The sequence below is a fragment of the Hyaena hyaena genome, unplaced genomic scaffold (assembly GCF_003009895.1).
Source record: "Hyaena hyaena isolate Hyena2069 unplaced genomic scaffold, ASM300989v1 scaffold_582, whole genome shotgun sequence".
Classification (NCBI taxonomy): domain Eukaryota; kingdom Metazoa; phylum Chordata; class Mammalia; order Carnivora; family Hyaenidae; genus Hyaena; species Hyaena hyaena.
The window spans coordinates 696,979-724,951 of NW_024081214.1; the positions used below are offsets into that span (position 1 = coordinate 696,979).

The following is a 27,973-nucleotide window of genomic DNA, read 5'->3' on the forward strand; positions in this document are numbered from 1 at the left end:
CATCAGCATTTCTGTATCCCTTGGGTAAATTCCTAGCAGTGCTAATGCCGGGTCATAGGGGAGTTCTATTGTTAATTTTTTGAGGAACCTCCACACTGTTTTCCAGAGGGACTGCATCAGTTTACACTCCCACCAACAGTGTAGGAGGGTGCCCATTTCTCCACATCCTCGCCAGCATCTAGAGTCTTCTGATTTGCACATTTTAGCCACTCTGACTGGCGTGAGGTGGTATCTCACTGTGGTTTTGATTTGTATTTCCCTGATGAGGAGGGATGTTGAGCATCGTTTCATGTGTCTGTTAAGGCCAATCCTTTTAATAAATGGTGCTGGGCAATTGGGTAGCCATTTAGAAACAGAGAAAAATTGGATTCATAACTCATACCAAATAATAAACTCTACCAAATACCAAAATAAACTCTAAATGGATCAGAGAACTAAATGTAAAAATAAACTACACCTGGTATTAGAAAAAAACATGAGTGAATTCCTCTAAAACCAGTTTTACAAAAGAATTTCAGAATATAATTCAAGATCCACATGTAAAACAATGAATAATATATTCAGATACACAGACACACACACACACATACACACACACACATTTTAACCCAAATATCCCCCTCCTAACAATTTACTCTAAATGTGAATCTCCAATAATACAAAAATACACATGCACAGGTTATTCACTACAGCATTTTTGTAACTGAAAAACATTATAAACCATATAAAGTCCCATAAATATGTGGCATTGGGATACATGGAAAACATATGCAGAGAAGAATGAAACTGGGCCCCTACCTTATACCACTCACAAATATAGACTATTACTAATGGAATAACGACTCAACCGGCAGACCTGACACAGTAAAACTCCTATAAGACAGCAAAGGGGGAAGCTCCTTCACATTGGTCTTGGCAACAATTTTTAGACCTGACACCAAAAGCACAAGCAATAAAAGCAAAAATAAATAAGTGGGACTACTCAAACTGAAAAGCTTCTGCACAGCAAAAGAACTGATCAACAAAATAAAAAGGCAACCTACAAAATGGGAGAAGATATTCACAAATCATATATCTGATAAGGGGATAATATCCAAAATATATATAAACAACTCAAATAATTCAATAGCAAAAGAAAAAAAATAATACAATAAAAAGGGCGAGATGCAGAGGATGTAAGGAGACGTTTTTCCAAAGGAGACATACAGGTAGCCAGCAGGTACATGAAAAGATGTTTAACATCACTAATCATCAAGGAAATGCACATCAAAATGACAACAAGATATCACTTCACACCAGTCAGAATGGCTATCATGAAAAAGTGAAGGGGAAGGGGCGCCTGGGTGGCTCAGTCGGGTAAGCCTCCAACTCTTGATTTCAGCTCAGGTCATGTTCTCTCTCTCTGACCCCCTCCCACTCACGCACATGCGTACGGGCACATATGCTCTCTCCCTCTCCCTTTCCAAATAAATAAACTTAAAAAAAAAGTCAAAGGGAATATGTTGGCAAGAATGTGAAAAAAAGGGAACTCTTATGCACTGTGGCAGGAATGTAAATTGGTACAGCCACTATGGAAAACAGTATGGGAGATTCCTCAAAAAATTAATATAACTACCATATGACCCATCAATCTCACTTCCGTGTATATAATCAAAGGAAATGGAAACAGGACCTCAAAGAGATATCTGCACTCCCATATTCACTGCAGCACTATTCACAATAACCAACATATGGGAACAACCTAAGTATCTGTCAACCAAAAATGAATAAAGAAGGTATAGTATATAAATACACAACAGAATATTATTCAAGCATGAGAGAGAAGGAAATTTTTGTTATTTGTGACAACACAGATGCACCTTGATGGCATTTTGCTAAATAAAATTAAGTTTTATGGAGAAAGACAAATATTCCATGACCTCACTTAAATATGGAATCTAAAAAAGCTAAACTCATAAAAACAGAAAGTAGAGTAATGGTTACCAGGGTCTGGAGGAGTGGGAGAGGTGGACAGGGGGAAACAGTTCAAGGGTACATGCTTCCAGGGATAAGATGAATATCTTCACACTGTACTTCATATACAGCATGGTGATTATAACTAACAGTACTGTATTATATACCTGAAACTTGCTAAGTGAGTAGATCATAAATGTTCTCACCACAAACAAAGAAATGGTAATTATGCAATATGATAAAGGTATTAGCTAATGCTATGGTGGTAACCATGCAAGTGTATCAAATCAACACATTGTATACCTTAAACTTATACAATATTATATGTTAATATTATGTCAATAATATGTCAATACATAATATTACTATATATCAATAAAGCTGGAAAACAAAAGTAGCAGCCTTGGAAGAAAGGGAAGCATTGTAGATATTGATGCCACATACACATACCTGTCTACATTCGTATTTGATGGAGAGTTGAGAGAGTTATCCAACTCATTCTCACTTTCTCCAGACTGGCTGTTAACAGTTCCTTCTTCTTCTTCATCATCTACTTCATTAAGAGCCTTTCTCAACATAACAATAAAAATAAAAACACAAGTTGGATATATGCACTCATCCTTTCTTTTTTTCATAACAATAGAGATCCCTCCTTCTGAGGCTAACATCTCCACAAGTGCTCTAGAACCTAAGCCCTCTCACCTCCATTCTACTTCATGACCTTCCATATCCTGCCTCTCCAACCTCTCTCTCTGTACTGGCTTCAGCTCATCCACATTAAATATGAACAAGTCTCTCTCATTGTATCTTCTCTCTTTCACCACCAAACCTCTTAAAAGAGTCATCCCCCACTTCTCATTTACCATCTGTACCCTACAATTTTGCTTCTGCCTTACCATTCCACTCAAACTGCTCTCTACAAGGTCAACATCCTCCTCTGATTTATTCTTAAATGAAACAGATATTTTTTAGTCTTTGCCTTCCCTTACTTCTTTGATTCATTAGACAATAATTACCACTCCTCTCTTTCCTTCAAGATTTTCTTGATACACTCTTCCTTTTAATTGGTATGATACCATATTTCCCTGGGGTTTTTTTCTGTTCCCAATCTCCTTTATTGGTTCTTTTCTTTCTGCCATTTCTTAATATCTGATGGGACTCAAGGTCCTCCCCTTGGACCTTTTCTCCTCTCACCTGACTCCTTTTCTGAATGATTATATCTAGTTCCAAAGCTGCAATTACAATTAAAATGCTGTGAATTCTCAATTTTTATCTTCACCCAGATTTCTCTGGAGTCCTAGACAAATATATCCAACTGCCTAAAAGATATCCCTAGTAGACATCCTACATACATATAATAAACATGTCCCAAACTGGTCATCTTCCTAAGCCTCTTCTATTATTGTTTCTGCCATATTACCTAAGACCATGAACAGCATCACCACCTACTGAGATGCTTAAGCCAGCCAACTGGGAGTTATCTTTCTTTCTCATCCATCATATCCAATCAGCTCCCAAATCCTGTCAATTCTATCCCTTTTTAATCTCTCAATGTATCCCTCTTCCCCACTATCTCCTTCTTGACTGCCACAGCTTAGGTTAGGCTCTCACTACTTCCCACTAAAATTCTATCCTAGGGTGCCTGGGTGACTCAGTCGGTTAAGCATCCAACTTCAGGTCAGGTTATGATCTCGCAGTTCATGAGTTCGCGGCCCACATCAAGCTCTCTGCTGTCAGCGTGGAGCCTGCTTTGGGTCCTCTGTCCCCTTTCTGCCCCTTCCCTGCTCATACTCTCTCTCAAAAATAAACAAACAAACATACATACATACATACATAAAATTCTATCCTGAGTCTTCTAATCAAATCCTCTCATCACTTTCCTCCTTCCCAAACCCATCTTCCACTCTATAGTCAATTTCATCATGACTCTACTCTTCCTAAAATCCTTTGGTGGCTCTACTTTTACTTTCTGGTTCCTTAGCCCTTCATTACCTGGCTCCTCCCTGTCTCTCTAATCTGAGCTCTTGTCAGTTTCCCTATCCCCATGAAAGAGACCATGATATCTGAAAGCTACCATTTTTAGTAAATGCCAAAACATAATGGTTTCTGGCTAGAGATATGGCTAATGGGTGCTGGCTATTTAAAATGTGTATTATTCTACTTAACTGCCTTTGTAAATAGAAAACAGGGTACTTAACATGTTTTTTTATGATTTTGAACCTTGTAATTCCCTAGAATCAATTGATGATGTATATGTCTCATAGGACATATACATAACTTAGGAAATTGCATTAAACAGGTATTGAGTCCTAGTCAATTCAAAGAAGTTGTTTTATTTTAGTATTAAATTATTCATGTGCTTCTAAAAAATGTTTCCCACCTCAAAATTCTAAACATTATAATTAATGAATAGTTTCAATTAGGTTAGAATAGAGTTAATTAACATTTTACCACTAAAATAAACTTTCCCATGTAACTAGACAATAAATTCCAAGTTTCCTGGGTAGCTACTTTTTAAACACACTATTAGAGGGGACTAACATTTAATCAAGAACTAGTATCTGAAATTATGTTAGGCATTTTACATAACTTATCTCAGCTAATCCTCACAACAACCATAGTAAGTATATTCTCTTCCCATTTATCAGAAAAACCAAAAAACACTGAGTGAATTTAGACACCTTAAGAAATCAACCCCCAATCAAAGAGCTAGTAAGTAATAGAATATAAACATAGATCCACCCGACTCCAAAGTGGAAGTAAAAAGACTCCCCATTACTTCCATACTGGTGGGTGGAGCCTAGCTTGAATGCCATCTCTGATGCCAACAAGCTACGTGATCCTGGATAAGACACTTAATTTTTCTGAACCTCAGTTTTTTCTTCTGCTAAATGGAGATAATAATAGTACCTACCTTGTAGGTAAGTATTCAATAAAAGGTAGCTATCATTATGCGGTCCTATCTCATTTGGTATAAACATTACTCACAGAACGTTCAATGTGCTTGAGTAAGAACAATTCTAGCAACCATAACTACATATTTGTTGATATTTAAGCTTTTGAAATGTTTACCACAATACCTACATAAGCTTAATTTCCACATAAGCATGATGGCTATGAGGACAGCACATTACCTTAGACTCTATGACAGATTCACTAAGAATTGCCTGGGTGACAGGGTCTTGATTTACCACGATGGGTCCCTGAGAGGAGTCAGGAGCCACTGTTATATTCGGAAACCCTGCAGAAGAAAAATAAGTAATGATGATTTTACTTCATTGAGTTAAATTGACTTTACAAGCAATACACATTGCCATAGGTTTGTATTATCACATGAAAATCTTTTTTTTTTTTTTTTACAAATAGTTTATTGTCAAGTTGGTTTACATATAACACCCAGTGCTCATCCCCACAAGTGCCCTCCTCCATGCCCATCTCCCCCCCGCCATCCATCAGTCCTCAGTTTGTTCTCAGCATTCAAGAGTCTCTCGTGATTTGCCTCCCTCCCTTCTCTCTCCCTTTCCCCCACCATTTCTCCCCATCTCCTCCCCCATGGTCCTCCGTTAAGTTCCTCCTAATCCTCCTATATGTGCAAACATATGATATTTGTCCTTCTCTGACTTATTTCGCTCAGCATAACACCCTCAAGGTCCATCCATGTTGCTACACATGGCCAGATTTCATTCTTTCTCATTGCCATATCCCATGAACATCTTAAATAATAATAATAGCAGCTCACATTTATAAAACACTATATGCTAGTCACTGTTCCAAACATTTTTACATATATTAAGTCATTTTACCCTTGCAAAATCTGATGAGGCTGTTACCATTATTATTTTACAGACCAGTTAACTGAACCTCAGAGAAATGACACAAATGGCCCAGAGTCACACCAACAAATGGTTAAGCCAAGATTCAAACTTTACACTAAAAACTAATGCTCTGTTTTTAGGGATTAAAGTAAACAATGGATTATATACACATTACAGTGAATAATGCTCTGTATCTGACGAGAAGAAAATTCCCTAAAAGGGAGATTTAGCAGATTTAGACTTCAAATTAAGCTTTACTCAAGTTATATGCAAACACAAATACTTTATATGGTAACTTATATGGCAACTTAATGTTAATAAACTGGAAATTAATTCATATTTTAAATGATAAAATCTTGTACACTGCACCATAAAATCCTAGTAAATAATAACAATTTACTTTTGCTTAGCTCAGTAATTTGTAATACTTAATATTCTTAGTGAAAAAAAATTATAATGAATCTATGCCTAACAACTCTTACATGCTATTCATTCTAGAATACTTGTGCTATAAATAATGTGGTGCCCGAGGGGCACCTGGGAGCCCAGTCAGTTAAGTGGACAACTCTTGGTTTCGACTCAGGTCATGATCTCACATCTTCATGGATTCAAGCCCTGTGTTGGGCTCTGTCCTGATGACATAGAGCCTGCTTGGGTTCTCTCTCTCCCTCTCTCTGCTCCTTCCCAACTTGCGTTGTCATTCTCTCTCTCAAAAATAAATAAACTTTAAAAAATAAATAAATAAATAATGTGGTGCCTGAAAAAAGATTTAAAACTCTTCCAAGTAGCCAGCTGTGGGGTATGGTTAATAAAAAAAAGAAGTTTTTGTTTGAATTGAATATGTTACCTGTGCGTCTACGAGGAAAATCAACAAAAAGATCTTTTGCTTCAGCCATCAAATGATCTGATTTTTCCAAAACATCCTGCATCTGGTATTGATCAGAAAGAATCTAGACACGTGTTAATGATAAATATATTATTCAGAAAAATATATATACGTATACTTATAAAATCACAAAGGAAAAGTCCATACAAAGGTACACAGCATAATAACCAAAGGTCTATCTTTCTAAAATCCTTCAGTGACAATATCCTTAAGTACCAGTAGATGGGGCTATTACAAGAATTAGTAGATTTCATACGCTTGGCCACATCCAAGAAATACATTATTAAATTGGGACCCAGCACACATATAAATATCTAACAAAATATAAGTTTTACTTAAATTTACTCTTTGAGAACCACTCTGAAACTTTCTTTTTAGTTCCTATTTCATTTTTTTAAAATAATGGCTGCAACATACTAACTCAATTTCACAATCCACTAAAAAGTTGTGATCCACAGTTTGCAAACACTGATTAAAGATATAAATCTCTGAGGGACGCCTGGGTGGCTTAGTCAGTTAAGCGTCCGACTTTCGCTTGGGTCATGATCTCGCGGTTTGTGGGTTCGAGCCCCGCGTCGGGCTCTGTGCTGACTGCCAGCTCGGAGCCTGGAGCCTGTTTCAGAGTCTGTGACTCCCTCTCTCTCTGACCCTCCCCTGCTCACGCTGTCTCTCTCTCTCCTAGAAATAAATAAAACATTAAAAAAAAAAAGATATAAATCTCTGAGCCATAAACTCAGAGGTGTTTCAACCTTTAAACTGTATATCATAACCCTAAGCTGGATCATGATCAACAACTTAGAGAATATGGGCTAAGTTTTAGGGCATCAAACAAAAAAGTGATGCTTCTGTATTTATTAACAAGATGGATTTTTATCCTGGAGGGATGAGAACTCAAAAAATAACAGTAGTGCCTCTGATTAGGCACTTTCAACTTGAACTTTCATAATTACAAGCAGATATGCAGGCAAGTCAACTCAAGCCACCACCACCAGATGGCATTCTTAAATTGAAAAGAGTCACAAAATTGGAAACTAACCAATTTCCAACACAGATTTAAAACAATAAAGCATCTGGCAACAAATGGTCTTGCCAGAATCTCTCTAGCCCATGGAAACAGGTATATAATATAACCTTAGTTATTGTTTGAGGACATTGAGAAAATAACAAGAATAAAATTCTATTTCCCCTTCTCCTGCTGTGGCCAACCAGGTTGGCTAGCTCAGTAGATGAGAATAAAGTCTGAATTTGTTCCTTCCACAAAGAGTAAGCTTTGGAATGGTATAAGGCAGAGAGCACATCGGGAACCAGAAGACTGGGATCCTAGGCCCAGTCAAGGGGTACTAAGCAAAATCCAACCTCTTTAAACCTAGTTTGCTAATATGTAAATGAAGATACCATCACCTTCCCCAAACCCAAAGGGTGTTATAAGGATGTGGACACACTGAAAACCTATGTGTTTTCTAGAGATATTTGACAATGTTGTTACAACTTAAATTATATTATCCCATGAAACAAATTTCTGTCCCTGGTTGGTGATTTTGCAAGTACATATAATACATGCAATTAAGGTGTAGGTAAGAATAAATGGAACATCATAATCTATCATTTTAACTAGAAAAATTACACATGGAATATTTCCTAATAGCAGTTTGAGTTTACTATTTAAAAAAAAAAATCACTGACCTTCCATCAAAATAAAGAGATGTAACTGACAGAAGCAGATTACTGAGGAATAATTTTATATCAAGATCTGATATTAATTAAAAAGGTCTTCAGTAAAGCCGCTGCCCTGCTGTACTCCGCTGGTCTGCCCAGCCTTCTAGGGGCAGATGGCTTGAAAGACCAGAGATCAGATCAGTAGATTGGCTTTCTCTCTCTAGATTTACTTATCAGCTCCTCTCTGATAAAACTCATCCTCTTGACAGGTAAGCCAATATCTGCAAGCCCATCTGTATACATTACTTCCCCAGATGGGTTCACAGAGCACAAGACCAGAGTTATGAATGGTGGTATACATCCTGGATTTGCAAAGGACTGGCCAAGGTCCCTTCAGAAACATTATAAAAACTTCTCATCCGAGCACTTTTGTTCTCTGATAATAAAAACCAGATTGAAATAGGAAATTGCAGAGAGGCTTGGGAAGTTATACTTTTAGAACTTATAAAATCTTTTTCAAAGTCTCCCTCTCTCTGAATCTGGACCCTCATTTGCTTGATACCCATGACATGAATGCATCCATCCTAGAGCAAATGCCAAAGAGCTTTTCTCTTAATTTTTACTAATCCAGAAGATCAGCCCTCGAGGATGGACTGGTAGCTCCTAATGCATAATGATACGGCCTACACAAATATTCCCAAGGAGCCTTCTTCCTCTGATCCTGTGACATCCCTGAACAGAGACATTACAAATTTAACACTGAAATAACAGATACACATATCCTTTGACTCAGCAATTCTACTTTTAAGAATTTATCCTATAAATATAGTTTTACATGTACTTAAAAACATTCAAGGATAGTCAGTGTATTATTTATAGAGACAAGGCAGGTAATAAAATGTAGGTGACAGACCTGCTACTTATCCACCAGTATCTTTTCTTTCTATTTTCCTTTCAACAGCAGAATCCCCAAGTTTTAGCCAAGTACATAGCTAGATTTCCTAATCATCATTCTAGGTGAGAATGCTCATGTGAATTTCTGGACAATGGGAGACAAGCCAGAATTTCTGGGTGGTATGTAAAGGGAGTAGCATGCATTCTCTTCCCCTTTTCATGCTGGCTGGAATACAGCTGAAGGAAGCTGGAACAGCCTTTCTCTCCTCAGAGATAGAAGCCCTGGAATAAAGGGCTCCAGAGCCCCAAACAACCACTATTTACCTCTGAACTGTTTTATAGAGAGAAATAGATTCCTATTTTGTTTAAACCACTATATTTTGGGGTCATTTTTCTTCCAGAAGCCTAAGCTTTACTCCAGTACACTTCCTAAATGTCCACCAATAAAGTAGTAGATAGATAAATTGTGGTACATCTGTATATTATCTTGTGGAAAAAAAAAAAAAGAAAGAAAAGGTAGATTTCTAAATACCGACATGGAATAACCTCCAAAATATATTGTTAAATGGAAATAGCTGAATCCTACTAACAACAAAGGTTCTGAACCCTGGTAACATATTAAAATTACATTGAAACTGTCTTAAAAAATACCTATATCGGGGCGCCTGGGTGGCTTAGTCGGTTAAGCGTCCGACTTTCGCTTAGGTCATGATCTCGCGGTTCGTGGGTTCGAGCCCCGCGTCGGGCTCTGTGCTGACTGCCAGCTCAGAGCCTGGAGCCAGTTCAGAGTCTGTGACTCCCTCTCTCTCTGACCCTCCCCTGCTCACGCTGTCTCTCTCTCTCTCCTAGAAATAAATAAAACATTTAAAAAAAAAAAAAAATACCTATATCACAGGTCCACTAAATCAGAATGCCCTTGTATAGCTACATCTTGGTCCAAATGTAGTGATTTTTTAATGGAAGTTCTCAACCCTGACTGATCTCCTGTGCAGCCAGTGTTGAGAACCATGACACCAGAGCCTGAGGAACGAACCTGGAGGAGAGGCAGAGAGACCTCACTCACCCTCTCTCACCACTCTTCCTCTGATCCCTACTTCTACCACATCCATTCCTTGTATAAGCAATTCAGGACCTGAGCAGAAGCCACGAGAAATGGGACACCAAAGCCCAGAGCCACCTCAAAGGGCCTGCCTTTTTTCCTGGTCACTAAGAATTACCACATAAATTTGAAATCTGCATGACTGGTCCAAGATCACCAAAAGATGCTTATCTATAAAGAACTATATTCCCTCAATCCACTGTTCTTTTTACAAGTTCATGTAAACATTGATTTGGGAGCTAGAATTCTTCCTGATGATATATAAGATCAAGACTTACATTTCACTAAGAAGCCTAATGGAGTCCTCAAAAGACAGAGTGATTTAAAGCTGCAGTGAAAGGTTACCCAGACAGCCAAGGGCCATAAGCTTCAAAAATGAACAAGAAGCAACACTACAAAGCATTATTTCTTTTACAATGATTACAATGATATCATCCCAAATAAAAGGTTTTTTACTGTGGTTTCCTCTTATTTTCCATATTGCTTATTCCTACACATCTGATTACTCATCCAAATACCCTACATTTGTCAAAAGATTAAGCCAGAGACAAGTGGCTTACTAAGTAACTTGGATAAGCATACATTTTTTTTTTTTGCAAAGCAATCAAACAATCTAACATTACTTGTGCGAACTGAGAAAAATAATTATATATGACACTAATTATGTGCCAAGGACTGTACTAATCACTTTATTAATACAAATCACTGAAATCTTGAAACAACACAATCAGGCAGGTCACACGGACAATAACTTGCAGTGCAGGAATTCAAACCTCCAAACTAGTCTAATCGTCACTGCTGCTTTTTTCAAAGCCCTTGCGTAGATCACTGTAGAAGGACGCAATCACTTCCTAGACCCTCTCCAAGTGAATTAAATTTGGCGGGAAAGAGAACCCCATTTATCACTTTTTTCTCTAACACTAAAGATAATGCAGCTTAGCGTTACCTCCTTCATGATAGACAATTTCCTTCTCTCAAGAGGAGAAATTTCTGGCTTCTGCTTCTTCCATTTTCTCTTCAAAGCTTTTTCTTGCAGTTCCCAGTGTACTAATGCTCTATTCTTTGATTTGTGTATTTCATGACGACGTATCTGTAGAGAAGAAAAAAATATAATGTTTCAGGAACAAAGATGCCTATTCAGATGGTGGGACCACCTAATCGAACTCATCTTTTAAAAATATTTTTCTGGTATAGCACGCATATATTTATTCATGTTCACACCAAAATTTTCATAGTCTTCTACATTTTCTTTTTTCTTTTTATTTTTTTTTTAAGAATAGTTTATTGTCAAATTAGTTTCCACATAACACTCAGTGCTCATCCCCAAAGTGCCCTCCTCCATGCCCATCCAACAACCCCCCCACATCCATCAGTCCTCAGTTTTTGTCAGCATTCAAGAGTCTCTCATGGTTTGCCTCTCTCCCTTACCCCCACCATTTCCGCCCTTCTTCTCCCCCTTGTTCCTCCGTCAAGTTCCTCCTAATCCTCCTATATGTGCAAACATATGATATATAGTCTTCTACATTTTCAAAAGTGATTAAAAAATAGAAATCTCTATAACTAATAGACCTAGCAAAAACACAAAATGAAAAAAAATCAATCTCTGCTTCCTTTGTACAAGACTATTCAATAAACTGCTATTTTTCAAACTGCAGGCTAGGACTCGTTTAATGGGTGGTAAAATCAATTTGTGGGTCAAACCAACATTTCTGAAATAGAATATAGAATAGAAAATATTGGGGCGCCTGGGTGGCTTAGTTGGTTAAGCGTCCGACTTTCGCTTAGGTCATAATCTCACGGTTCGTGGGTTCGAGCCCCGCGTCGGGCTCTGTGCTGACTGCCAGCTCAGAGCCTGGAGCCTGTTTCAGTCTGTGACTCCCTCTCTCTCTGACCCTCCCCCTGCTCACGCTGTCTCTCTCTCTGTCTCCTAGAAATAAATAAAACATTAAAAAAAAAAAAGAAAATATTAACAGTATATCACATATAATAAAATTAAAAACTGTGTTTTCTTACACTTTTCAATTATATATGTGTGTACCTGTACAATTTCATATATACACACAACTATACACACACTGACTAAGCATAAAGTAAAAGGCACAAAGCCTACCAAGTCATCTTTGGCAAAGGCACACCCATTTCATAAAACTCACATCACTACCAAAAACTAACAATGCACTATTTTTCAGAGCCCTGCAAAGGTTGCATGTGGAAGTGGGTCACTGGAGATGCAGAATTCCAAGAAAGCAGAAGTAGAGATTTGAACAACTTAAGAGTCAGAGAAGAGGAGTTCGCAGAGTAAGGAACAGAAGATATTGGCTTCACAAGCACTCTAGTATTCAGAACTATGAAGAAGAACATGACCCATATGGCACCTGATAAAATGTACTGCAACAACCAAATACTGTGTAAAGATTCTGAAGACAAAAAACAAATGAAGATGACATTTGAGACAACTGGGGAAATATTAATATGGACTGGGAATTAGGCAATACCAAAAATTATTGTTCCTTTTGTTAGGTATGAGAACAGCATTGTGGTTATATAAAAAACTGTCTGCATTTGTTAAAGTACAAACTGAGTATGTTGGCACAAATGACATGTTGTTTGGGGTCTGCTTTAAAATGCTACAGTGAAGGAAGAAAAGGGTATGAAAAATGAAGCAAATATGGCAAAATTTTAATCACTATTATGTCTGGGTGAACACTGTATGGGTGATCTTAATACTTTTGTCTCCACTTTCACATAAATTTGAAAGTTTTCATAACAAAAAAATTTAAGTCAGTAGGGGATCATTATTATCCTCAGCAAATATTTAATGAGTATCTACTAGAATTAAGATTCCTAGGTCCACAAAGACATTTAAGAGGGAGCCCCTATCCCTCAAAAGCATTAACAATCTGCCCAGGGGGACTGGACACATACAGCTGACCCTTGAATGACAAGGGTTTGAACTACGTGGATCTACTTATACATGGACTTTTTTCAATAAACACAGTACAGAACTATAAATGTAATTTCTCTTCCTTCCTTATGATTTTTTTTTAATGTTTTTTATTTTATTTATTTCTAGGAGAGAGAGAGAGACAGCGTGAGCAGGGGAGGGTCAGAGAGACAGGGAGTCACAGACTGAAACAGGTTCCAGGCTCCGAGTTGGCAGTCAGCACAGAGCCCAACGTGGGGCCCGAACCCACGAACCGCGAGATCATGACCTAAGCGAAAGTCGGACGCTTAACCGACTAAGCCACCCAGGCGCCCCGAGCCTTATGATTTTCTTAATAACATTTTTCTCTAGCTTCTTTTAATTGTAAGAATACAGTATATAATACATATTACATACAATATACAAGTTAATCAGCTGTTTATGTTATCAGTAAGGCTTCCTGTCAATAGTAGTTAGGTTTTGGGGAAGTCAAAACTGATACATGGATTTTTGACTGTGCAGGGGGTTGGTACCCTTAGCCCCTACACTGTTCAAGGGCCAAATGTACATGTAAAGATAAATGATATGGATTAGATGGCACATACTCAATGCCTCATATAGTATGTACAACCACAGTTCAGAGGAGATAACAATGGTTGGGGCAGCTTCAAAAAACTTCACACTTAGAACAAAGATATAATAATCAAGACAATGTGGTGAGGCATAAAGATAGACATACAGTTCGGTGTAATAAAACGGAGAGTCCAAACCAAGCCCTTATGTTTACAGACAATTGATTTTCAACAAGGGTGTCAAGATAATTCAATGCAGAAAGGACAGTCTTTTTAACAAATGGTACATAGGACAACAGGGTATCCATTTAGGAAAGAATGAAGTTGGACCCCTATCTCACACTATATACAAAAATTAATTCAAAATGGATCAACGACCTAAACATAAGAACTAAAATTGTAAAACTCTTCAAAGGAAACATAGAAGCAAATTTTTATGGATCTTGGGTCAGATAATCGTTTCTTAGATATGACACTAACAGCACAGGTGACAAAAGAAAAGATGGATAAATGAGTTCATCAAAAGCTAAAACTTAGGGGCACCTGGGTGGCTCAGTCAGTTAAGCATCCAACTTCGGGTCATGTCATGATCTCACAGTTTGTCAATCTGAGCCCCACGTTGGGCTTTGTGCTGACAGCTCAGTGCCTGGAGCCTGCTTCGGATTCTGTGTCTCCCTCTCCCTCTGCCCCTCCCCTGCTCATGCTCTGTCTCTCTTTGTCTCAAAATAAATAAACATTAAAAAAATAATAAAATTTTTTAAAAATCTTTTAATTATTTAATTACTTTTCTACTTCAAAAATACGCATCAAGAAAATGAAAAGAAAACCAATAGAATGGGAGAAAATATTTGCAAATCATATATCTTATAAGGAACTTGGATCCAGAATGTGTAAAGAATTCTTACAACTCAAAAATAAAAACAAAAGTAATCCAATTTTTAACTAGCTAAGGAATCTGAATAGACATTTCCCCAAAGAAGATAATACAAACAGCCAATATGCACACAAAAGGATGCTTAACATCATGAGTCATTAAGGCAAATCTAAACCACAATGAGATTCTACTTTATACCCACCAGGAAAACTAAAACCAAAAATATGATAATAACAAGTGTTGGCAAAGGATATGGAAACATTGGAACCCTCATGCATGATAAGAATGTAAATAGTGCAGCCATTGTGAAAAACTGTTAGCTCTTCAGAAAGCTAACTATACAGGTACCATATGACACAGCAATTCTACTCCCAGGTATACATGAGTACTGAGAACATATGTTCACACGAAACTTGTACATGAATGTTCACAGCAGCATTATTCATAACAGTCAAAAAGTGAAAATAACCCAAATGTCCAAAAGTGGACAAACAGATAAATAAAATATGGTATATTCATACGATGTAATAATATTCAGGAATATAAAGAATGAAGAACTGATACATACTACAACATGGATGAGCTTTTAAAATGTTATGCTAGACACAAAAGGAAACACACTGTATTCCATTTATATGAAATGTCCAGAATAGGCAAATCCATAGAGACATAAAGTAGGTTAGGTATTGACAGGGACTGGAAGAAAGGGGGGGGGGGGCATAGAGAGTGACCGTTAATGGGTACACAGCTTCTTTTAGGGAGTGATGAAAATGTCCTAAAATTGGAAAATGATGATAGTTCTATAACTCTATGAATACACTGAAAACCAATGGATTGTATACTTTAAAATGGTGGATTTTATGGTATGTGAATTGTATTGTAATAAAGGAGCTTTTTAAAAAATCTACAGTAGAAACCTTTTTAAAAGTAAGACTTGAACTAGGATAAGAAACCAAAGTAAGATTTGGACATGCAGACAAAAAAGTAGACAAACTGTTCAAAGTAAAGAAAACAGCATCAATTGAGACTCAAATGTGGAAATGTAGATGGCGTATTCAAGGAATAAATCAGTATACTGACTAGACCAGTATGTTTGTATAGAGAAGTAATAATAAATAAAGCTAGAGATATCTATGATGTGTCTCTCTGGGCAATACTGACCAGAGAGATTTGAACTATAAACCAAACTTATCTAATAAAATTTTAATATACGCTAAGTGACATTGCTATGTAAATTCAGGAAGTACAGATTTTTTTTTCAATTTATATAGACATAAGATTAAATAAAACTAAAGAACTTCCAGGAAATGCCTCTGGTTTCTATTCTGAGGGTCAGAGACTAACTACTAAATAAAACATTGAATTAAATCTTAACTTTTGATATTAAACTTACCAGGTCCTCAGGAGTTGCCCGATGAACTGTTAGATCATTCACAGTATTCTGAAAAAAAAAAAAAAAGAGGACCTTTCTTTAAAAAAAAAGATTTCTTGCAAAATATTAGTATACATTCGAGTTTTTAAAAAATAGGATTTCAATGTTTATTCACTTTCTTTGGGTAATTTTCTTGTAGGAAAAATTTTCTTTAGAATAGGTGAAAAAAACATTTAAAATCAGTTTTAGTTTATTTTTGATAAATTCATTTTCCTTTTTTAAAAAAACCTTCTTTTCTTATTTTTTAACTTTTTTTTTTTTTTTTAAAGTAATTCTTATGCTCAATGTGGAGCTCAAATGCACAACCCTGAGATCAACAGTTGAATGTTCTACTGACTGTGCCAGTCAGGTGCTCCTCAAAAATCTCCTTTTCTTAGTATAAACCTTCTGTGCCTTTTTTCCTCCTATATGCCAGATGGGCCTCAATTAAAAGATTATGTACTTAACTAAGCAAGCTAACCTCCAAGAAACCTTTCTTTGAAGAGTTCAGGGATTTGTCTGATCATCTCATTTTAGCAAGATAAAACTGCTATTTTAAACTGAAAATAAGGGCACCTGGGTGGCTCAGTTGGTGGAGCTTCTTTCTGACTCCTGGTTTCGGCTCAGGTCATGCTCCCAAGGTCACAGGATCAAGCCCTGCATAGCCCCACATCAGGCTCCATGCTGAGCAAAAACTCTGCTTAAGATTCTCTCTTTCTCCCTTTGCCCTCTCTCCTGCTCATACTCTCTCTCAAAATAAACAGAAATAAAATTATATTTTTACATAATATATAAATGTGTTTATTTAAATTAAAATATTAAATTAAAAATTATTATTCAAACTTCTTGCCATATTTTTTCTCATTCTCCAGAAAGTTATGTTACACCTATGACGTTTTATTCTTCATTTATGTGTGGTTAGGTATGAGTACATACTGGATTTTAATGGCTGAAAACAGATTCAAACTCCTGGGACTAAAATGAACTTCTGTCTACCCACCAGTATCAAGTTAAATATTAATATGGATTAATTGCTAGTTGTCTTGTTAAAAAATAACAGGCTATTTTTAGATGTCTTACAGAAAATAAGCAGTATTTATCAAGCAGGCATACATTCCACTAGGGTAGTATAAAATTCAAAATGAGTAAATTTAACTAAAATTGTAGTTTTCAAACTGCATTCAGAATGGGAAACTTCTCAACATTCCTGAAAGATAAACTGTGATCACGACAGACAGGTTAAATCTGTATCCATGCAAACATCTTAAGCATAGAATATGTCACATATAATAACGGATAAAGTTTGAGGGGACTGTATAATTTCACAAAATGTGAAAATAGTCACTATGTAAAAAGGTACTAAACCTATATGGCAGGTCTACCACATTGGCACAACTCCAGGAACTCCCATTATTATCGGGGTGCACGTAAACAGTACCCCCTTGGAACTGAGCAATGCATAGCCTACACAACTTTAAGTAGCTGCCCTACCATTTCGCCCTTTCTGAAATGACTTCAGCCATTTTGTTATACAGACGTGGTAAGGCAGGAAATAAAACAAATTAGAGCTATACTTTTAACAGAAATAGAGAGAAATGGGTCTGGTGAAATGGCTTATATTAGAAGATGAGTATATTCAAAGACTTGACTTTTTGGCCATAGTTTATATTTAACTCCAGGGTTCTATATACTAAAATTGCTATTCCCTTCATACTAATTTAGAAAAGTACAAGATAGGGGTGCCTGGGCAGCTCAGTCAGTTGAGTGTCTGATTCCTGGTTTTGGCTCGGATCACGATCTCAAGGTTCATGGGTTCAAGCCCAAGAGTCAGGCTCTGTGCTGACAGCGAAGAGCCTACTTATGGTTCTCTCTCTCCCTCCCTCTCTCTCTCTCCCCCTCCCTCGTTCATGCTGTATGCTCACTCGCTCTCAAAATGAAAATAAACTTAAAAAAAAAAAAAAAAGAATTTAGGGGTGCCTGGGTGGCTCAGTTGGTTAAGTGTCTGACTTCATTTCAGGTCAAGATGTCACAGTCTGTGAGTTTGAGCCCCGTGTTAGGCTCTGTGCTGACAGCTCAGAGCCTGTTTCGGATTCTGTGTCTCCCTCTCCCTTTGCCCTTGTCCTGCTCACACTCTGTCTCTCTCTCTCAAAAATTAACAAACATTTAAAAAAAATTCTTTTAAGTACCAAAAAAATTCAGACTTCAACAACAAAGGTTAGCTACAGTTGCCTTAAAGCCGTGAGATTTCCAAGTGCGGGAGGGGAGACTTTTAAAAACATACTCCCCACCCTCTTAAGATTCTCTCTTGAAAGGAGGGAGAGGTTAGGACCCTAACATGTGTATTCTCTAAAAATCCCTCAAAGGATACTGCTTTTAAACATGCCCAGAAACCCATTCAACCCCATTACATTTAAAGCACTGTCATGCGTGACTAGGGCCATGTCATCATATCTATTCCTCTGAAGCAATCTTACAGGTTTATGATCCCGCTTAGACTTACATCCCATTCTTGCTTCACTGGCGTTTTCTTCTTCTTTACTTTCAGCGCTTTCCTTCCTCCTCCCCGGGGACCATAACGGTTCACTCTGACAAGTGACATCTAGAAGTAATAATCATACCACATTTTTAAAATGTAAGAAAAAGTGGTAATTACGTATCACCAGATGGGGACAAATACATCTTAAGAAAATAAACTTTAAAGTGTCAGAAGAAAAATTTAAGCATTATAAAAGAACAGTCTACCAAAAATACTTGGTTCTTTTACTTCATAATTAGAAAGCTGTATTGGTAACTACAATAAAACAGGTTTCAAGTTAATAACTTATGTGTATTTGCTTAACAAAGAATTCCAGGAATACAAATTATGACCTAAAGCACAGAGCTACGACAGTAGTCACAAGCTGTGTCATCAGTTAAACTTCACAATTAATAGAGAAAATGTCAGTCATCATGCTAACAATCTAAAGGAAAAAGGAAAAAGGCAGAGTTGGAGTTCTTTGTTAAGCATTCTCACATTCAAAACCACTACCAGATGCGTAAGTTTACCTAAAATAAAGGTGGCTAAAGTTTAGAGAACAAATGAGTTAAATCATTTTTAGTATATTTCCACATAATACTAAGTGGGGTGATTATTGATACTAAACTAGCATTTGGAAATTGCCAACATTTGCTTAGCACTCTTAAAATAGCAATGCTAAGGGCACTGGACTAAGCATACAAAATTCGAAAAAGACTCATAGTCTCTGTATCCTAGGACTTTACAATATGTATATGCAACTTTTAACAAGCGACTTTTAACAAGCAACACGTCTACATGATTCCTATTCCAGAACTTCATTATACAGCTAACTCATTACAGAACTTTGCAGCTGACATCCTTACTCCAAATTATCCTAAAACAAGACTGTAGTATTTTCCTTATGTACATTTTAAAAAATTTAGTTGACTATAATAAAAACACCTAAATGCAAATATTTTCATAGGCTTCTCCCTAGTCCTCTTTGCATTCTGTCTTATCAATCATATTCACTCTTCAAACATTCAGGTTTTACAATCCACCAAAAGAGAGAAGCCTGGCTTTTACAAGTTAGGGAATAACCTTTAAGATGTATCATAGTGATAGTGCTGATGAATGAGGTGGACAGTGAAGATGGTGATAATGATGGCATTAGCTAACATGTATTGTGTGCGTGCTTTCTACAAGGTACTGTTCCAAGTACGCTCTTCCCACACAGTATTTCCTCTAATCCTAACAATAGTTCCATTAAGTACTTAATATTTATCACTCATTTTACAGCTAAGGGACAAATAGTTAACCAACTGTGAAGGTCACACAGTCAGTGGCCGAACCATAAATACCATTTTAAAAATATGGAATAGAACTAAAAGTCCAGAACAAAACTTTACATTTAATAATCAGTGTATTTTCAACAGAGGTGCTGAGAAATAATTCAATAGGGAAAGAGCAGTCTTTTCAATAAATGGTGCTGGAACAACTGGTTATCCATGCAAAAAAGAATGAATTTAGATCTCTACCTCACAACATGAATACAAATTAACTTAAAATAAATCACCAACTTCAATGTAAGAGCTAAAAGTGCAAAACTCCCAATAGAAAACATAAGCATAAATCTTCATGAACCTGGGGTTAAGCAATAGTTTCTTAGATATAACATTAAGTAAAAAACACTAAAGAAACTAAAGAAAATATAAAGTGGATTCCATCAAAATTTAAAACTTTTGTGCTACTAAAGACACCATCAAGAAACTGAAATAATGGGGTGCCTGGGTGGCTGTCAGTTGAGCATCTGACTTTGGCTCCAGTCATGATCTTGTGGTTTGTGGATTTAAGCCCACATCAGGCTTTGCACTGACAGTATGAAGCCTACTTCAGAGTCTCTCTCTCCCTCTCTCTGCCCCTCTCCTGCTCATGCTCTCTCTCTCTCTCTCAAAAAAATAAACATTAAAAGAAAAAGAAAGAAAATGAAATGACAACCAACAGAATGGAAGAAAATATTTGCAAATCATATCTGATAAAGAACTTGGATCCAAAATATATTTTTTTAAAACCTTACAACTCAACAATAAAAACACAAATACTCCAATTTTTAAATAACTAAGGGAAACATTTTCCCAAGAAGATATTACAGATGGCCAGTAAGTACATGAGAAAATGATCATCATTAGGCGTTAGGGAAATGCAAATCACAACCACAATGACATACCACCTGACACCCACTAGAGTGGTTATAATCAAAAAGATGGAAATAACAAGTAATGGCAAGAATGTAGAGAACTTGGAATACTCATATATTGTTACTGGGAATGTAAAATGGCATGACTACTTCAGAAAAGTTTAGTAGTTTCTGAAAAAGTTAAACACAGTTACCACAATTCTAGTCCCAGGTATATCCCCAAGAATTGAAAACTTATGTCAATTAAAAAAATATATATAAATGTTCATAACAGAATTATAATCTTAGTAGACAGAAAGTGGAAATATCCCAAATGTCTACAGCTGGTGAATGGATAAGTAAAATATGACATATCCCATACACTGGAAGATTACTCAGCAATGTAAGGAATGAAGTACTGATATATGCTACATGAATGAACCTTGAGAATATTATGCTAAGAGAAAGAAGCCAGACACCAAAGGCCATACACTGTATGATTCTATTTACATACTACGTCCAGAATAGGCCAATCCCTGGAGATACAAAATAGACAATTCATTGGCAGGGTCTGGACAGAAGAAGGAATGGAGAAGGTGATGAAAATGTTCTGGAATGACTCAGTGGTAATGGATGCACAACTCTGCAAACACATTTAAAAGCTCTGAACTTACACTTTTAAGGGCTAAATTTTATGGTATGGCAGTTATATCTTAATAAAGCTATTATTAAAAAAGACATGAAAAATTTTAAGTTATTCAAAAATTGTTTCTTTTTTTAATATTTATTATTTATTTTTGAGAGAGAAACAGAGACAGTGTAAACAGGGAAGTTGTGGGGGGGTGGAGAGAGAGAGAGAGAGAGAGAGAGAGAGAGAGAGAGAGAGGGAATCTGAAGCAGGCTCCAGGCTCTGAGCTTTCAACACAGAACCCAATGCAGAGCTAGAACTCACAAACCACGAGATCCTGACCTGATCCGAAGTCAGATACTTAACCGACTGAGCCACCCAGGCACCCCTCAAAAAAGGTTTCTAATGTACTTTCTCCTTAATCATTTTAGATCTTCAATTTACTCTGCAGAAATAAAGGAGAATCATAAAATGTCAGATGTTTGCTGAATTATACATCAATTAAAATTATATTAATAAAAATGTTCAATGATACAAGAAAATCAATAAAATTAGTTGTAAAAAGTGCAACACAGAACTGCATGTATAGTATATTCTTAATGATGTTAATATACATACCTTATTTTTTTACTTTTTTTTAACTTAAACCATTTTATTTAAAAACAAGACTGATCATATACTTTCTATTCTGAAATGCTGTATTGCTTCATTGAGTTTTTCCAACATTTAAAAAAGCTATGTCATGTGTGTCACAACTTACTGAATCAGTTATTTAGTTGTAAGATTTTTTTTTCATTTATTTAAATTCAAGTTAGTTAACATACAGTATAGTACTGGTTTTAGGAACAGAACCCATTGATTCATAACATACCTACAACACCCAGTGCCTATCCCAACAAGTGCCCTCTTTAATGCCCATCACCCATTTAGCCCATCCCCCCACCTCCCCTCCAGCAACCCTGTTTGTTCTCTGTATTTAAGAAGTCTCTTGGGGCGCCTGCGTGGCTTAGTCGGTTAAGCGTCCGACTTTCGCTGGGTCATGATCTCGCGGTTCGTGGGTTCGAGCCCCGCATCGGCTCTGTGCTGACTGCCAGCTCAGAGCCTGGAGCCTGTTTCAGTCTGTGACTCCCTCTCTCTCTGACCCTCCCCTGCTCACGCTCTCTCTCTCTCCTGGAAATAAATAAAAACATTTAAAAAAAAAAAAAAAAAAGAAGTCTCTTATGGTTTCCCTCCCTGTCTGTTTTCATCTTGTTTTGCCTTCCCTTCCCCTATGTTCATCTGTTGTGTTTCTTAAATTTCACAGAGGAGTGAAATCATATGGGACTTGTCTTTCTGATTGACTTATTTCGCCTATCATAATACACTCTAGTTCCATCCATGTTGTTGCAAATGGCAAGATTTCAGTCTTTCTCATCACCAAGTAATATTCCATTGCATATAATACAGTATAATGGGATATATGTATAATATTTTTGATTAATATACCTTATTAATAAGTACTTACTTATGCTAAGCACTTCACATTTAATCCCACAACCCTAAGAGACACATACTTTCTTGAGAGACAATACAGCACAGTGGTTAAGAGTACAGTCTGAAACTAGGGGCGCCTGGGTGGCTTAGTCGGTTAAGCGTCCGACTTTCGCTTAGGTCATGATCTCGCGGTTCGTGGGTTCGAGCCCCGCGTCGGGCTCTGTGCTGACTGCCAGCTCAGAGCCTGGAGCCTGTTTCAGAGTCTGTGACTCCCTCTCTCTCTGACCCTCCCCTGCTCACGCTGTCTCTCTCTCCTGGAAATAAATAAAAACATTTAAAAAAAAAAAATTTAAAAGAGTACAGTCTGAAACCAGACTGTCTGGGTACACACCCCAACTTTGCCAGTAACTGAAAAATGGAATTAAATACATAAGGTGCTTAGATCCCCTGTCTAGCACATACAAAGTTCTATGTAGGATTAATGATGATGATGTCAGTGGCAACTATTAACCATTTCCCAAATGACAAAAATGGGGCTTAGAGAGACAATATTATATTGTTCAAAGTCACAAATAATGCACAGCTGGGAGGGGATGTTCAACACCAGGCCCAAATGTAATAACTTCCTAGAAAATGGTACCAACACTGAGTTATCTCTGATTGGTTCTATATTTTCCAAATTCTCTAAAATGATCACAGGTTGCTCTTAAGATAATTCATCTCAATTTATATTATTTAAAATCCTATACTTATTCAGGGGCTGAAATTCTACGAGCCTCAAATGTGAAAAACGGAGCATGAATCTGAAGTATGCAAAAATGTATGAGCACTCAAATGGCCCAGGTACTTGTTTGTTTCATTCATGAGGCTCTCAACATCACAATGTCAGAAATTTAGGAAAAGCAGTATTTTTTAAATCATAGCTATTTGTATACTAATGGTGACTTCCGATGATAAATATAATGTATCCAAACAGAACTTTTCTTAAGCAAAGAGATAAGGAAATGAGTATGAACAAATGATCACATGTGTGAGCACTATTTGTGGAAATGTCAACAGTTACCAATTTTCGCATAAGAAAATGTTATGTCCAAAAAACCCCCATATTCACTGACAAAAACAGTGGTGAAATGAAGGCATATGCTATGGTCTGAATGTGTCCCCCCAAAATTCATGTTAAATCCTAACCCCCGAAAGTGATGGAATTAGGAGGTGGAGCCTTTGGAAAGTGGGGTCTTTGGGAGACAGAGCCCTCATGAATGGGGCTAGTGCTGTCATAAAAGAGGGTCCGGAGAGATCTCTAACCCTTGTCACCATGTGAGGACACCACAAGGCTACGAACCAGGAAGAGGACCCTTACCAGAACATGACCATGCTGGAGCCCTGATACTAGACTTCACAGCCTCCAGAAATATGAGGAAAAAATTCTCATTTATAAGCTACCTAGTCTCTGGTATTTTGTTATGGACGTCTGAATGAACTGAGACAGTATACAACTGTTATCTTTTCTTTCCACTTCAATTAGCCTAGCAAAGCTGGCTGTGATGACCCACAATGAATCATGCCATTGTATAATCCATTACCCTTGAGTTTGGGCAGGATCCATGACTTATTTGGGTTTTTTCCCCCCACTGTGAGTTGTTTTATCCAATGAAACAAGACAAATGTGAGATGTCCTTCCTGTGATTACATTATGTTATGTTAAGTGTCTTAGGAGAGTAGACCAAGAGTCTCTCCTGCTGGTCTTGCAGAAGCCAATTGTCACGGTGACTGTCTGTAAATAGGGCCATATTGGGGGGGGGGGGGCGGGATGCCTGGATGGCTCAGTTGGTTGAGTATCTGACTCTTGATTGCAGCTCAGGTCTTGACCTCAAGCTCATGAGTTCAAGTCCCACCTTGGGCTCCACACTTGGCATGGAGCCTACTTAAAAAGTGGGGGAGAGGCCAAATGGCAAGGAACTCAGACAACTGTGGGCAGGCCCCAGCAGAAAGTCAGTACAAAGACATCCCCCCTCCCTCCTGCCCCCAGACATACATACACAGGGAAATAAATTCTGCCAGCAACCTAAGTGAGGTGAGCCTCAAGGAAAAATTTCCCCAAGCTGGGTTCCAGATGAGAATGCAGACCACCAACACCTTAATCACAACTTTGTGAGACCCAAAGCAGAGAACCCTGTCCAAACTCCTGCCTCACAGAAACTGTGAGATAATAAATAAGTATTGTTTTAAGTCACTAAGTTTGTGGTAATTTGTTACACATCACAGGAGACTACTATACTGGCCAACTCGAAATTCAGACTGTGTGTGCTAAGATCACAAAGGCAAAACAAAGCTGCTATTCCACCTATGGACTTCCCTCCACCAACAAACTTCAGGAATGAGAGGCATATTTTGGCACTTTTATTTACTAACCCCCAGCTACACATAAAACTTTTTTAACACAGGAACCACCTCTGCACTGAAAAGTGTTCTCTTGAACATCACCATAAGGACGGCCATATTTTTCTTAACCCAGGAACAGACTTTAAGGTCTGACAGAGAAATTTTTGTGCTCCTAAGAGAAATCAGATTTCATACGGGAGCTACAGTTTACAGGCTGAAATGTGAGACCGTTGAGGTATTCAGATGGTTTATAGTACTAAGGAGTACAGAATCAGCACAGCCCAGAAAACCTAAAACATCATTAGCTTCCTAACAGATAAAATTATTGGTGTCTTCTCACCTTTTAAGCCCTTTCCAACTCTACACACACCCACTCCTGGAAGCCCTCCCCTTCCTTGGCTTCCATGGGCCTCTCTCCTGGTTTCTCTCCTGTTCATCTCTGCTTTTCTTTGCAGGCTCTGTTGGCACTTCCCCAGATACCACATAACCAAGAAGCTTTACCCAGTTCTATCCCAATCCTCCCGTCTTTCCATTGGACATCCTCTCTCTTCATGCAATAATTATTTTTGCATGATACTTGCGATAAAATAGTAAACAGGTCTAATATGGTGCCAATTCTCATGGAGCTTGCTTTCTAGATCACCAATAGGCAGTTCACATCTTCCCTCAGTGGTCTCACCCACACCCTTAAGCAAGCTACAAATGCACTGGGCAAACCAGCACACTGTGAAAATGAGCCCCAAATCAAGGATCCACACCTTTCCTCAGCACACCTCATTTCCAACTGCTTTCTGCGCACATCTTCCAAATATTTCACATACCGTGTACTCAAAATTCAGCTTATCATTCATGCTCCTCCCTCCCCGCCAACCTCTAGTTCTGGATATATAATTGGCGTACTCGGTTAATGTCTGAACTTACAGAATTACCATCCTTCTAGTTGCTCCAGTTTAAAACCTTAGCACCATCTTCTGTTCCTTCTGGTTTCACAGCCAATCATATACCAGAATCTATTCATTCTTTCCCTGAATCTCCCTTGTCCCCTCTTCATTTCTACCACTAGTTTTTGTCCAAGCTCTCATTTCTCCTAATTGAACTTCCTTTCACCCATTTGCTCATTTTATTACCCATTATTTCAACAAATCTTTTGAAAGCACCTGCCAAGAGCCAGGCAGGAGATACAGCAAGAAAGTACACCAGGCTGCACCCTCACAGAGCTTAGGGTCTGTCAGACCACAATTAAATATGCAATTACAATAAACGAGTAAGAAAGAATGTAAATTCAGTGTCATGGAAATACCTTACTCTACAAAGTAAGAAAAGGCCACTACATTCCTCTAATCGCCTCTAAAATGTTTAAGCTGAGAGCTAATGTATGAATAAAGCTAGAAGGGGTGGGGGGGAGGGAAGAATGCTTCCGGTGGCAGAAAAGGCATTTGCAAAGGGTTTAAGAAGTTCAGTTTGACTAACAGATTTGAGGTGAGAGCCTAAAAAGAGAACAAAACGAAAGGCAGAGGCCAGATCATGGCTTTCTAAGGTACAGTAATTTGAACACTTTTCCTAAAGAACCCATAGAAAGCCACTGAAGGATTTTAGGTAAGATGAATTGTGATGAGATTTGACTAGTGGAAAACTGATGAAAGGGAAACAAGGTCCTCTTTCCAAACACTGTCCTTTCATTCAACCCTTTACCCAGATATAAGAATACAGCATAGCTCTCAGCCCTTTACTTTCTGCCCCAAAAGATTTAAATGGCTCCCTCCTGCAAAAAGGAATCCAACTCAGCTAGGCACTCTGACCCTCACAAGGCACTCGCCTTGTGGCCCGCCTGACCTTTCCTTCCAGTCTTTTCTCCTCACATCTCCCACATATACAGCTCTCGTCTTCACAAGTAGTTTCACCCATTCTTTACGCTCCGCGGGGAACACTGTTTAGACTTTCACTCCCTTCTCTCCACGCGGTTAATTCCCACCCATTCAAGCGGCCCCTCCCGATAGACACTTTCCTGGCTATCAGTCTACTTAAATGACCCTCCCAGTCCCCAGATGGGTGGTCTGTCTCCTACTACACTGTAAACTCCTTAAAAGCTACAACAGAGTAGCGCCAGCTCCCAGCTCTGCGCACAAGCGCCCGAAAGCGGTGCGCACACTCAGGGTACGCCTAAGGGGACCCGGCTAGACAGCAACACACCCAGACAACGCATCCTGACGCGCACACACACTCGCAAAAACACAGAGTGCGCTTTCTGTAGAGAGGATCCTCCCCCCGGACGCCCGCAGCTCCAGGGAACAGAAGGGAGGCGCCACCACCGTTCTCCGCGCCCTGGAGCCCGGTCCCTAAGGCTCGGTGGGGATGCAGGCCTCCGCCGCGTCGTCGCAACCTGCCTTGCCGTTTCCCGACGGCTGCCTCCACCGCCACTAAAACTTCAGGTTCCAGAACCGCCGGGCCCGCCACAGGTTAACGCAGCCCGCCACTTCCGGAATGTTGCCTAGGCGACCCGAGCACCGCCCCCACTCTCTGGCGTACATCCGGTGAGGCCAGTGCGCAGGCGCCTCCCAAAGTCTGGTACGGAGTGTGGCGTGTAGAAGAGTGTTCTGTGCAAGGCTCTGGGCAAAGCTTGGAGGGTAGGCATATAGCCTTGGCCAGTTTCTCGTGAATTCGCTAAAAGAAAGGTGTCGCTCTCCGCACGAAGCTTGACATATAATATTGACTTCCTTTCGCCCTTATTTTTCCG

At 38.3% G+C, this 27,973-nt stretch overlaps 1 protein-coding gene across 8 annotated transcripts in view; it reads right to left on the minus strand.

Annotated features, from left to right (window-relative positions):
• SPICE1 (spindle and centriole associated protein 1) overlaps positions 1-27,702 on the minus strand; it is a 62,649-nt gene extending 34,947 nt beyond the window's left edge. For 2 of the 8 annotated variants that reach the window (XM_039256654.1, XM_039256648.1), the window contains exons 1-8: positions 27,430-27,702; positions 21,727-21,829; positions 18,584-18,682; positions 16,066-16,113; positions 11,250-11,393; positions 6,616-6,718; positions 5,088-5,194; positions 2,404-2,519 (exon numbers count right to left, since the gene is read on the minus strand). In XM_039256654.1, coding sequence (XP_039112585.1) covers positions 2,404-2,519; positions 5,088-5,194; positions 6,616-6,718; positions 11,250-11,393; positions 16,066-16,113; positions 18,584-18,682 — 617 coding nt within the window. In that variant the 5' untranslated portion in view covers positions 21,727-21,829; positions 27,430-27,702. Of the gene's footprint in view, positions 1-2,403; positions 2,520-5,087; positions 5,195-6,615; positions 6,719-10,581; positions 10,599-11,249; positions 11,394-16,065; positions 16,114-18,583; positions 18,683-21,726; positions 21,830-24,440; positions 24,543-27,429 lie in introns of those variants that run through there. The other 6 variants (XM_039256653.1, XM_039256651.1, XM_039256649.1 and 3 more) reach the window with 6 other exon arrangements.
• Positions 27,703-27,973: the final 271 nt, after the last annotated feature.